Source organism: Homarus americanus, unplaced genomic scaffold (genome assembly GCF_018991925.1).
Source record: "Homarus americanus isolate GMGI-L3 unplaced genomic scaffold, GMGI_Hamer_2.0 scaffold25827, whole genome shotgun sequence".
In the NCBI taxonomy this organism is placed as follows: domain Eukaryota; kingdom Metazoa; phylum Arthropoda; class Malacostraca; order Decapoda; family Nephropidae; genus Homarus; species Homarus americanus.
Window position 1 is genome coordinate 4,857,286 of NW_024738300.1, and position 14,337 is coordinate 4,871,622.

Sequence of the window (14,337 nt, forward strand, 5' to 3'; positions counted from 1 at the left end):
GCTGTATACATTGTTCAGTGTTTGTTCTTCCAATATTAAGTACGCTGCACTTGCTGGTGTTGAATTTCATTTGCCATTTTTCAGACCACCCCTGCAGTTTATTTAGATCCTCCTGTAATGCATTTGCATCCTCCCCTGAATTAATTTGCCGCCCTATTTTGATGTCATGCGCAAACTTGCTTATGTCACTGTTAATCCCAGTATAAAGATCGTTTAAGTAGATTATGAACAAGAGTGGGCCTAGTACTGGCCCCTGGGGAACCCCACTGGTTACACGGCCCCACTCAGATTTAACACCATCTACGCTGACCCTCTGCGTTCTATCGCTGAGCCATGATGTTATCCAATTTAAAACTTTCCCCTCGATACCATGAGCCTTCATTTTTCTCAGAAGCCTCTAATGCGGTACTCTGTCAAATGCTTTGCTAAAGTCTAAGTAAATAACATCGTAATTTTCGTCATTATCTACTACCTCGAAGACTTTCCTAAAAAACGTCAGTAGATTTGTTAGACAAGATTTTCCCTTTGTAAACCCATGTTGCGAGTTGTAGATTAATTTGCTTTTCTCTAGATGCGATCGGATGCTATCTGCTTTAATTGATTCAAGAAATTTCCCGACTACTGACGTCAAATTGATCGGCCGGTAATTTGACGCTGATGCTCTGTCTCCCTTTTTGAATATGGGTACTACATTTGCCTATTTCCACAAGTCTGGCACAACTCCGGTGTCTAATGAGTTTGTAAAAAAATTTACAAGGGGTCCGCTAATCTGTTCCCTACACTCTTTCAAGACTCGAGGGAAAATTTCATCCGGCCCTGGGTATTTTGTCTTCTTTAGTTTATTTAGCCTCTTAAGAACATCCTCTTTTCTGATAGTGAAAATTCTTTAATTTCTCTTCTTCCTTTCCCCTAAATATCAGTTCCACCTCTGGAATTTCCTCGTGAATTTCTTCTGTGAAAACTGTTAAGAAGTAGTTGTTCAATGCTTTGCTTATTTCTTCACTGCCATTTATCACTTCTCCCCTCCCTGACTTTAGAGGCCCAACTTTGTCCTTGACCTTTGTTCTATATACCTGGAAAAATCCCTTGGGATTCGCCTTGGATTCTCTTGCTATTTTGAATTCATAGTCTCTCTTTGCTTTCCTTACATTTTCTTAACATTCCTAGATAGTTCATTATACCTATTTCTGAGCTGCTCCTCCCCTCCCTTTAATTTCTTATATATTCCTTTCTTTATTCCCATGTCATGTTTAAGTTTTCTGGTCATCCACCTTGGCTCATTCTTATTTGACCTAATTTTTCTGTATGGTATATTTTGTTCTTGTGCTTTATGTAGTATACTAGTGATAGTCATGATCAATTGTTGTGTCATCTATGACCTCACCCCTTCCTAATGGGGACTGACCTGACTGATCCCAGTTGACCTCACCTAGGTACCTTCTTAATCTCTGATAATCCGCCAACCGAAAGTTTGGGACTCTGACCATATTGTCATTGTTTTTTGTTTCCCAATTTAGGGTGAACCTGATTTCTCTGTGATCACTGTTACCTAGTTCTTCCCCTACTGTGATATCTCTGATAATATTTTCTTTATTTGTTAATACTAGGTCTAATATATTGTCACCCCTAGTAGGTTCTGTAATTAGTTGTTTCAAAAAATTGTCCTGTACTTCATCTAGGATGTCTTCAGATTCAGTCACCTACATTGTTGTCCCAGTCAATATTTCTGAAGTTGAAATACCCCATAATGCATAGGTTGTTATATTTTGTTGCCCTACTCATTTCCTGCCATATGGGCTGAGCTCCTTCTTTGCCCAGACTTGGGGGCCTGTAAATCACTCCCATTAGTTTTTCTCTTTCTTCCGTGATTTCTACCCATACAGACTCGGTTCCCATTTCACCCTTCATTGAATTATTAATACAACATTCTAATGTATCCTTGACGAAGAGTGCGACCCCTCCCCCCTTCCTACCTTCCCTGTCCTTGTGAAAAAGGTTGTACCCTTCTACGTGGTACTCTGATAAAAAAAATTTACTCGCCAGATTCATCCAAGTTTCGGTGATTGCTATGACGTCTACATTCTCAGTACATACAACCGCTCTCATCAAGTCTATTTTATTTCTAACGCTCCTACTGTTTGTATAGTATACATTTAAGCCTACCCTTCCCTGGTCCTGTTTTACCCCTTGTCCTGAGTAACTAATTTTACTTCCCAGGACCTGCTTGTTTTTTTACTCCCACTTTCCCCGGCCTCTCTCTACTGGCGAAACCCCCCCTTTGGAGTGACAATTTCACGCTCCAGGGATATAGACAACGTCTTTACCCCCACACGAGACAAGTGTACTCCGTCACGACTGTACAGGTAGTCGTTGCCGTAGAATCGTTGCCAGCTATCAAAGAATGCCCAACCATTGTTTGCACAATGTTTTTCCAGTAGGCAATTTATAGCAATTCCTCTGGACAGCCATTCACGACTAACCCCTCTTCTAGGCAAGACACCATAGACTATCGGGATCCCTCCCCTATCTCTAATCTTCCCCAGCGCCTCCCTATACCTCTTGAAAAGTTCCTCACTCCTATCCTTTCCTATGTCGTTTCCTCCCACTCTAAGACACACTACTGGATTGGTACCCTCCCCTGATAAAACCCTGTCTAACCTCTCAGCTACATGCCCTATCCCAGCCCCAGGAAAGCACACCCAAGTCCTACGTTTCCATCTCTTGTACAAAAAGTCCTAGCAAAACCTCGCCTGGCTGTCCCTTAACTACTACGATTCATTTCAGGCAGGGTTTGTACAACTGTCTCTTTCCTCCACCTGCACCATACACTTCTCTCTTTCCTCTTTCTCTTCCTCAGCTTCCTCCAGCACCTGGTAGGGGTTCCTTGGCATTCCACACCTCCCTGGTCAGCTTTCTCCTGAGCCTGGACCCTGTTCCTTTGGAGACAACCACTCTCCACGCCTGTTTCTGCAGGTGCCCTGCTAGGGCAGGACACCCACCTGAAGGAGATCCGTCCTGAGGGCTTCATTTTCCCTTTAGAGTGTCAACTCATCTCTGAACTTCCCCAGCTGCCTTAGCAGAGGCGGGGCTAAGAGGTCGTCTTTCCCCACACTACTCTCCTCTTTCCCCCCCAAGACACAACAATCTGGTTATGGGCCATTTTCCTTGGTCACTACGGGAGAACTTGAGGGCACGTCCTTCTCCAAGCTGGGTCAGGTAGCAACTGGTACCGCAGGTATTATCTTTTATTCTATATTTATTGCAATTTCATAATTACTGTATATGGATTCCATACCTGCGTGATGTTGGTGCAAAGAATCTCCAAGCATAGCGTCATTAGGCTGATGATGTAGCCACAGATGAGAACAACAAAAATACCCTGGAAAACCAACAACTGATAAGTTACAAAGAACAGTGACGTAAATTAAAGATAGTAATATATATATATATATATATATATATATATATATATATATATATATATATATATATATATATATATATATATATATATGCAAGTAAATCATTAGGTGCGCGTGATCCAGGTATATGCTGATAACCACAAGGAAAGAAGAAACACGAAGTTCCCAAGGCTGTAATTCACATCTTGAGGGGTGAGTACAGACTAAGGAGAAGTTCAAAACAAGGTATATATATATATACAGTACAGAGGAGGTGAGATCAAGTCCACACTGGCTGCAAATAGGTAATGACCCTACTAATCTTCAAAAAGCACCGCAGCAGTATATATATATATATATATATATATATATATATATATATATATATATATATATATATATATATATATATATATATATATATATATATATATATATATATATATATATATATATATATATATATATATATATATATATATATATATATATATATATATATATATATATATATATATATATATATATATATATATATATATATATATACATATATATATAATGCAATAATCATCCACTCCTTGAAACTTCCAGAGTCCACACTTTCCTCCTAAACCTAAACTTATCCAACTTGAATCCGTTGCTCCGAATCCTATCCCTCATCTTCGTCTTTCTAGGAATGCAAGTTAAGTTTCTTTAACCTATCCTGATATGTCCTGCACTCTTTCACAAAGGCTGTATACATTATAAGTATTTGTTCTTCCAATATTAAGTACGCTGCACTTACTGGTGTTGAATTTCATTTGCCATTTTTCAGACCACCCCTGCAGTTTATTTAGATCCTCCTGTAATGTATTTGCATCCTGCCCTGAATTAATTTGCCGCCCTATTTTGGTGTCATCCGCAAACTTGCTTATGTCACTGCTGATCCCAGTCTCTAAATCGTTTATGTAGATTATGAACAAGAGTGGGCCTAGTACTGACCCCTGGGGAACCCCACTGGTTACACGGCCCCACTCAGATTTAACACCATCTACGCTGACCCTCTGCGTTCTATCGGTGAGCCATGTGTATAATGAATTACACGAAAGTGCTTTGGAACTTCGTATTTTCTTGTTTCCTATATATATATATATATATATATATATATATATATATATATATATATATATATATGTTGGTTATATATATAGTTATATATATATATATATGGTTACATATATATATATTCTGATGAAAACACGGGAAAATGGAAACAACGGAGGACCTTAGCTTTCGTCTTTATTCAAGACATCTTCAGAGGCAACTGGATTACATGGACAGAGAAAGGCTTAAATATACAGGGTGACCTAAAAACATGAGGTCAGGTCATAATGATGACATCCACTAATCCACACACCAACACACACGTAGAGGAGCTTAAGAGAAGGGTGGTGACGTGACTAGCCAGGTCAGGTCAGAAAAAAAGGACCCACAAAATAACTATCATACATCTTGATCAAAGGTTTTCAAAGCATTTTTAACCTTGGGCCACGTACAAATAAATTTATGTAACATATTATCAGTTTTGAACTGACCATCACTAAGGTTTATTGATTATAATTCCTTAATCAAACTAGCTTCAACCAGAAGTCTTTCTTCTGTGACACAAGATTATTTGAATACTTCTGCTTTTTTCCTGCTACAATGGGATGATATTCCTAACATGAACGAACAAGGCACTGCTTTCAGATGCAAGTTCTGATATTATACTTATGTTGTTTGATTCTTGAGCTGCAGTGTTTTTTCTTGTCTGGACCTACATACTACAATTACATTTGCTACATGGAATACATAATAAACACTTCCATTTACATTCAAACTTGGGCTATTCCTTATTAACATATTGGTAATGGTTGAGTCATACTTGAAAACAACATTAATATTTAGAAGCTTGAGGGACCGAACTAACGGGACAAATTCATTACGATAGGGCAGAGTCAAAATATTCTTAAGTGTAGGAACTTGTCTGGTTTGAGAGGAATGAAAGGATTTTTTAGCCCTTTTAAAACAACGATCAACAAACACAGAAGGGTACCCAATTTTCTGTGCAATAGAACGAATGTGTTACAATTCATCATCAATAAATTCAGAGTCACAAATACGCAGACATCTTAGGAACATAGCGGAAAAAACTGACATTTTGGTAGACTCAAGGTGATTCGATAAAAAGTGAATGAAACTGTCTACCTGTGTGGGCTTTCTATATACCTTAAATTTATAGTTTTGGCCATTTCTCATGATAAGCATATCAAGAAATTGAAGGGATTCATTTATTTCTCTTTCAATTTTGAATGTGATACTAGGGACAATATTATTAAGCTTGTCTAAAAATTCCAATGGGTCACTGTTTTTTGTCTGCCGAGCAAGATTTGGTCTACCGGGATATTTACGCTGTAGATTCTATACCTAACCCAACTTAATCTAATGTATCTTCACCTAGCCTAACCTAACTTACCCCAACCTAACTTAATCTAACGTAGGTTAGTTTAGGTTAACCGTTAATGGATGATACAGTGTAAATATTGCTGTAGACACAACTCCAGCTTAAGAGACCGCATATTATAGTAACACCAGCTCGGTAGACCGCATACTATAGTGGCACCAGCTCAATAGACCGCATACCTAGCTTGGAGAAGGACTTGCCCCTAAATGCTCGTATTAGTGACCATAGGAAATGGCCGCCGTGGATCGTTGTGTTGTCGGGGAAGAGGGATTGTGTGTGAGGAGAGATGAGCCCCTGGCCACTCTGTTAAGTCAGTTAGAGCAGTTGCGGAGAGAGATAGACGTTTTAAAGGGAGGAAACAAAGCCCCAAGGACTGAATTCCTTCAGGTGCGAAGGAGGGTCAGGAGGAGCAGGGGTGGAGAGTGGTTGTCTCCAAGGGAAATAGGGTCAGACTCGTGAAAGCTGAGTGTGTGGAGTGCAGTAGCCCCCACCAAGTGTTCGAGGAAGATGGTGAGGAAGAGAAGAGGCAGGACGGTGTGGTGCCAGGAGAGAAAGTGGCAGTTGGTCAAACCCTGCCCAGTGATCAAGTCGTGGTAGTTGGGGATATCCAGGTGAGGTTCTTAGATAGGACTTTTTGTGCAAGAGATAGGAAACGTAGGACTAGGGTGTGTTTTCCTTCGGCTGGGATAGGGCATGTAGCCGACTGGAAAAACATTGTGCAAGCAATGATTGGGCGTTCATTTATAATTGGCAACCATTCTATGACAACGACTACCTGTACAGTCGTGATGGAGTACACTTGTCTCTCTCGGGAGTAAAGATGTTGTCTGCATCCCTGGAGCGTGAAATTGTCACTCCAAAGGAGGGTTTTCGACAGTACAGAGAAGTCAGGGTAAGTGGGAGTAAAAAAACAAGCAATTCCTGGGGAGTAAAATTGATTACTCAGGAGAAGAGGTAAAAGGGGACCAGGGAAGGGTGGGTTTAAAGGCATACTATACAAACAGTAGGGGCGTTAGAAATACAATAGACTTGCTGAGAGCGGTTGTATGTACCGAGAATGTAGACGTCATAGTAATCACCGAAACTTGGATGAATCTGGCGAGCAAGAACTTTTTATCAGAGTACCACATACAAGGGAAGAACCTTTTTCACAAGGACAGGGAAGGTAGGAACGAGGGAGATGTCGCACTCTTCGTCAGGAATACATTAAAATGTTGCATTAATAATTCAATAAAGGGTGAAATAGGAACCGAGTCTGTATGGGTAGAAATTGCAAACGGAAGAGAAAAACTAATTATGGGAGTGATTTACAGGCCCCCAAGTCTTGGGAAAGAAGCAGCTCAGCCCATATGGAGGGAATGAGTAGAGCAACCAAATACAACATTATGGGGGATTTCAACTTCAGAAATATTGACTAGGACAACATTATAGGAGGCTATGAATCTAAAGACTTCCTAGGCACAGTACAGGAAAAAAATTCAATTAACTAATTACAGAACCTAGTAGAGGTGACAATATATTAGACCTAGTATTAACAAATGAAGAAAATATTATCAGAGATATCTTCTCGGGTAGCCATAGATTTTGTTTGACCATTCTCACCCCTTTCCTCTAAGAAGCCTAAATTACATCAAGCTAACTTGTTAAAGAAATATAATTGCAGGACCCACATTGCTCATGTCCTTGACGACATTCCCAAGATGGAGTTAGTCGAGGCACTACCCTGCAAGAGTTCCTATGAAGTTCGGGCGCCAGACTCTGATGATCTCGGTTGCCAGTTGCTGCTAACACCTGACGAGATAGAAGAATCCTCTACGACTGGAAATAGGCCCAAACTTAAACCTGGACTGAAGTGGACCCCACGTGCAGTTCCTTGATACGGCTTTACGTTTTGGACATCAAGTTACCACCTGTTCTTTTATGTGACCCTTCTTTATTGTGCAATGAGTATTTAAGCATTTGTTGTAAGCTGATTATGCTATGTGTACTAATCTTAAGTTTTAATCTACCTTACAGTAGATTTTTGTTGGGGGAGCTGTGTAAGGGCGGAAACGATCTTCCTGCTCGTTAGCTCTGCTCACTCGTTTGCTGGTGCGACCCCCACTTGGGGGAAGTTGGACGGAGGTAAGAACGTCTCTGCTACCAGCGTCACCGGGTCAGATCCTATTCAGCCGTCAGTACAGTCACTACCTCCCCCGCTCTTCGTCAAGTTCTGGCTGTGATCTCATCAAAGGCTCTGGACTAGTGGGCTGTGTCCCCAGACCTTCACCTACCTACTGTCAATCCCTGGACCCCATACCACTACCGCAGCTGCTACGTTTGTGCCCTGGTGTCTCTCTGTAGCAAGACATCGGCGCCTGTCACTCGAGTGGATCACTGCGTTCCAGAACCTTACCCAGGGCCGCTGCCATAGGAAATATCTGTTAATTGTTTGATTCCATTAATTGTTGACTTCCCTTAATTGTTTGATTCCATTAATTGTTGGACTTCCATTAACTGTTGACTGCATTAATTGTATGACTCCCGTAATTGTTATTTCATGTTTGTTGAGTGGTGTCAGAGTTTTGTTATAATTTTATAGTAAAGAGATGTCGATCTGAAACGGTTGTTTGTTATTCCTCAGAAAACCATGGTCCTTGACATTCTTTTTATAAGATCCTGATTAGGCTGGTAAGGGATTTCTATCCCTAAGTCCCAGGCCTTTACAGGGGAAGAACTAAGGAACAGGGATCACAGAGAAATCAAGTTCACCCTAAATTGGGAAATGAAAAACAATGACAATGTGGTCCGAGTCCCAGACTTTCGATCGGCGGATTATGAGGGGTTAAGAAGTTACCTAGGTGAGGTCGCCTGGAAACAGTCAGGTCAGTCCCCGGTAGGAATTGGTGAGATCACCGGCGACACAATAATTGATCATGACTATAATGTATTCACTTGTATACTATGTAAAGCAAAGGAACAAAATATACCATACAGAAAAATTAGGTGAAATAAGAATGAGCCAAGGTGGATGATCAAAAACTTAAACATGACATAGGAATAAAGAAAGGAATTTATAAGAAATTAAAGGGAGGAAAGAAGCATCTCAGAAATACGTATAATTAACTATCTATGAATGCTAAGAAAAAGTTAAGGAAGGCAAAGAGGGACTACGAAATCAGGAGAGCAAGAGAATTCAAGGCGAATCCCAAGGGATTTTTTCATGTATATAGGACAAAAGTCAAGGACAAAGTGGGCCTTTAAGGTACCCATATTCAAAAAGGGAGACAGAGCATCAGCGTCAAATTACCGGCCGATTAGTTTGACATCAGTAGTGGGGAAATTTCTTGAATCAATTGTAGCAAATAGCATCCGATCGCATTTAGAGAAAAACAAATTAATCTACGACTATCAACATGGATCTACAAAGGAAAAATCTTGTCTTTTATTTATTTTTTTATTCATTTATTATTTTTGGCTGGGATTATTCCACATGGGCACAGGTCACTGACCCACATCTGGGCCTTGGAGGCGAAAATGCAATAATAATAATAATAATAATAATAATAATAAAGATCCATAAAGAAATACAAAAATGAAAAAAAATCAAGAGTGAGAAACAATATATGTATGTTGTGTTGTCAAAAGTAAGAGAAACAATTGAGACCCTGCAATTGTGTGTAAATGAGGCAGAAAGTCAGATCAGCAACCTGGGACTTGGTCACAATTTTCGTGATGCCATATGGCAGCATTAGACAATACATTATGCTTCCAATACCTGTATGTTCCCAGGCAGTAGTACCTCCCTGTTTGGTAGCTGCCTACTGCCTACTACCTGCAAATCTGCTAAATTTTTTAGGAAAGTCTTCAAGGTAGCAGAAAATGACGAAAATTACGATGTTATTTACTTAGACTTTAGCAAAGCGTTTGACAGAGTACCGCATCAAAGGCTTCTGAGAACAGTTAAGGCTCCTGGTAGCGAGGGAAAGGTTTAAATTGGATAAAATCATGGCTCACCGATAGAACACAGAGGGTCAGCGTAGATGGTGTTAGATCTGAGAGGGTCAGTACTGGGCCCATTGTTGTTCATAATTTATATAAACAATCTAGATACTAGGATCAGCAGTGACATAAGCAAGTTTGCAGATGACACCAAAATAGAGAGGCAGATTAATTCAAGGCAGGATGCAAATGCAATACAGGAGGATTTAAATAAACTGCAGGAGTGGTCAGAAAAATGTCAAATGATATTCAACATCAGCAAGTGCAGCGTACTTAATATTGGAAGAACAAATACTGTTAATGTATACAGCCTAAACAATATCAACCTAAAGAGAAGTCGACTTGTGAAAGAGACTTAAGGGTACTTGTAAGCTCGGACCTACGGAATAGAAAACAGTGCGTTAATGTTCGAAATAAGGCAAACAGAGTATTAGGTTTTATATCTAGAAGTGCAAGTAATAAGAGTGCAGAGGTCATATTGCAACTATATCTTGCGCTAGTCAGGCCGCACCTCGATTATGGTGTTGAGTTCTGGTGCCCTTATTATAGAATGGATATCAATTCACTGGAGCCGGTGCAGCGAAGAATGACGAAAATGATTCTGGGACTTAGAAACCTTCCATATCAAGATAGATTAAAGAAACTAAACTTGCATTCCCTAGAAAGACGGAGATTGCTTGGAGATATGTTAGAAGCATTTAAGTGGGTGAAATAAATCAGTAAAGGAGAAATAGATAAAGTTCTTATAATAACCGAGGAGGATAAGACTCGTAGCAATGGATTTAAGTTGGATAGGTTTAGGTTTAAGAGGGAGATAGGAAGGAACTGATTCACAAATAAGGTGGTAGACGAGTGAAACAAGCTTAGCAACTTTGTAGTAAGTGCTGGGACGCTGGAAGGTTTTAAAAGGAGGTAGATAGATTCATGGATGATAGAGAATGGTTGTATATCTCGACAGGAGCTGCCATGCACAGGCCAACCGGCCTATTGCAGACTCCTCATTTTCTTATGTTCTTATAGTGGCACCAGCTAATAGACCGCACACTATATTAGCACCGCCTGTTCATTCGTCTATTTTTAAGCAACGTGACCGTCCATCTGGGATTGTCGTGCCCTTGCCACGAATAAGACGAATGAACAAGCTTTCTGTGAAATAAAGCATAGCCTAGGGCTCCTTTTGTGGCGCGGTGGTAACGATCCCCGCTCACGCTCAGAGGTCCAGGGTTAAGTTTTGTTTTCATATGGAAGTCCGTGTGCTATATGGACTGTTGATATATATATATATATATATATACTGTATGTGTGTGTGTGTATGTCTGAGGAAATTTTGCGATTACATATGCAAAAAAAACAAAAATTATATGAGGAAACAAACTCAAAAGAACAAGAGACAGTATAAAGTATTTCTGCCGCTCACTGCGGCCCTCTCAACAGACTACACACAAAGATGTTAAAAGGGAGGAGCGAGGCAGGTTTCGTGTCCAGGTGGCTGACCTCGACTGACATCGTTTTTGAATACTCAGGTAAAAATCTGCTTATAGTTACTAAAGAGATTAAATCAAAACGCCACTGTCCCTTTGACGAGTGTAGGACAAACCCCCCTAGGACAAAAACACCTTGGACAAAAACTTCTGCGTCAGGCACCATTTATTGGTCTTGTGATCTATCCTGGTATCTATGAAGGACTCCTCCGGGCAATCTTGGATAAATGTGATCATCTGGGATTTAATCCAGATTCCACCGATGTGATAACCGATTATGAACGTCCAATGGTCAATGCTATTTCTACAATCCTGGTACCACATGTGTCATCTCGTGGCTGTTTCTACCATCTGACCCAAAGTACTCGGAGGAAGGTGCAAAGTTTAGGGCTGACTGACGGCTGCATACAGAAGTGTTGATCGAGTAAAACATTTTGTTGTGGAATGTTGGATGGACTGACTTTTTTACCTGTAGACGAGATGGGAAATGGGATGGATTATCTTCTGGTGAATATACCTGATGTTAAAGGACTAGAAGGCCTAGGGGACTATTTCAGTAGCACCTATGTGTTTGGCACTTGTAGTCGCATCCAGCCACCAGCTCTTCCTGAGGGAGTACTTCCTCCACTATGCATTAGAAGGATTCCTCCCCTGTTTCCACCACAGTTATCGAATGTCCATCAGGCAACCACTGATGGGGAGGATCGCACCAACAACCTATGCGACAGTTGGAATTTTACTTTCCATGAGCTGGTGGGACATGACACCCAACCACCTGGAAGGCCATTGAAAGTATTAGAAAGGACCAGGCTCTTGTATCAACAGCCCTGATTAAGGATTATCGTGGTGAGCCTCAAAGAAAACGAGTCAAAGGAGCCACAAAGGAGCATCAACAGCATTTGAAAAACCTACAGTATGTCTGGACTATGTGAATGAGAGGAAGACCTTGGAGGAATTTCTGAATGGCGTAGGTCACAGCCTCAGGTATAAGTAAAATGAACTATAAATGAACCTTAACACTAAATGAAATGTTCAATATTGTGCTTTATGTGTTTGATTTTTCCGAGATGCGATATGATGTTACTTTTATTATGCAATTTTTTATGAATGTGTAAATAATTTTGTGCTTCTATAAAACAATGAGCTGCAAATTTATAATGCAAGTGTTAATGTGTGCTACTGTATAATACTTATAATGCCTTCCTTATTGCAGTCTTATGTATAATAAATGTAATATTTTACATGTCAAAGAAGTGTTCATAAACTATAAATAATAATAGGAATAAAAATTATGATTTAAAAATTTCCTATTATTACAGTATATGTCCTCGGGGAGTTTGTCTGTAACGATGTGTGCAGGTCTGCCTCTGTTGATTAAAGCAGCTGTCTCTATGGTGTTCTTTAACTGTTTAAATTTATTATAATGGACTTAAAGTCTGTAAATATAAGAAAATGGGGTTTTTTGGCCTATTTTTTTTACTCTAAATAAGTTTTTTTTCCTACTTTGCACCTTACTTGAGGGTGTTTGTCCAAGGGGGTTTTGTCTTGTGGGAGTTTTTTCCAGACCCCCCCCCCCCTTTGACATATTAAAATTAGGAAGTTTCTATATTAAAGCAGATTCAGCAGTCTACCTCTTAAAACTACAGTACAAAGTGATTTATAAAACTACAATACAATGTGATATATATACAATGGCAGAATTATTCCAGTTTATGGTATGGTTACCATTAGCGACATGATTGAAAACGGCTGCATTATCTTGTCCAAATTTTAAGGCATATTTATTCTCTTTAAGCCCTGTGGGCAGGTCTATACCAGTATGATCCACATAGGGTTCGGACAAATCCCCCTAAGACACATCCCCTTGGACAAAAGCCACCTGCACATAAGCCGCTCAGTTAAAGTACAAAATACTTAAGGATGGGATAGTTTAGGTTATGTTAGGTTATGTTAGGTTCTTAAACTGTAAACTATAAATAATAAAGATAAAATAATGAAATCAAAATTCTTATTATTATTTGTGTTTGGGGCCTTGTGTTCTGTTTTGTTTGTTTTTTGTCCTTGGGTCTTTTGTCCTTGGGGTCTTTTGTCCTTGGGGTCTTTTGTCCTTGGGGTCTTTTGTCCTTGGGGTCTTTTGTCCTTGGGGTCTTTTGTCCTTGGGGGTTTTGTCCTTGGGGTCTTTTGTCCTTGGGTCTTTTGTCCTTGGGGTCTTTTGTCCTTGGGGTCTTTTGTCCTTGGGGTCTTTTGTCCTTGGGGTCTTTTGTCCTTGGGGTCTTTTGTCCTTGGGGGTTTTGTCCCACACCCGATCCACATAAACCTTATCATATTCACTACAAGGTAATATGTAAACATGTGGACTACTTTCATCACTTAATTTTCGATGCACATTAACAATATTTTTGATTAATATTGACGACTGACCAATGGACTATTATGATAGTCATTTCTTGTGCAAATGCTTCGTTTGGTAGATAGGCGCCTAGCCGCACACTACTTTGTCTTCTCGGCGGTAATGCAGTAGTGACGTCTCATCGAAGGATGTAAACAACCAATCAAATTGACGTATTTCAAATCACTCCTCCGACCGGGCCGGATCAACGCCAATGACCAGTGTCTGCTTATGAACCATTTGGTACGAACACGTAAAATTATACCATATCGTAGTAAACTCTTTTTTTGTTTATTACACCTGGGGGTCCGGGAGGCTCTAGGAAGTTTGGTAAGGTCACGTAGGTTTGTTTGGTGAGGTCACCGGCGACACAACAAATGATCATGACTATAATATATTTACTTGTATACAACACAAAGCACAGGAACAAAATATACCATACAGAAAAAAATAGGTCAAATAAGAATGAGCCAAGGTGGATGACCAGAAAACTTAAACATGACATAGGAATAAAGAAAGGAATTTATAAGAAATTAAAGGGAGGGGAGGAGCAGCTCAGAAATAGGTATAATGAACTATTCAGGAATGTTAAGAAAAATG

At 39.9% G+C, this 14,337-nt stretch overlaps 1 protein-coding gene across 1 annotated transcript in view; it reads right to left on the bottom strand.

Moving 5' to 3' along the window:
- LOC121874012 (glutamate receptor ionotropic, delta-2-like) overlaps positions 1-14,337 on the bottom strand; it is a 28,680-nt gene that overhangs the window by 2,456 nt on the left and 11,887 nt on the right. The window contains exon 7 of the mRNA XM_042377889.1: positions 3,296-3,379. Within this exon, the coding sequence (XP_042233823.1) occupies positions 3,296-3,379 (84 nt within the window). The remainder of the gene's footprint in view (positions 1-3,295; positions 3,380-14,337) is intronic.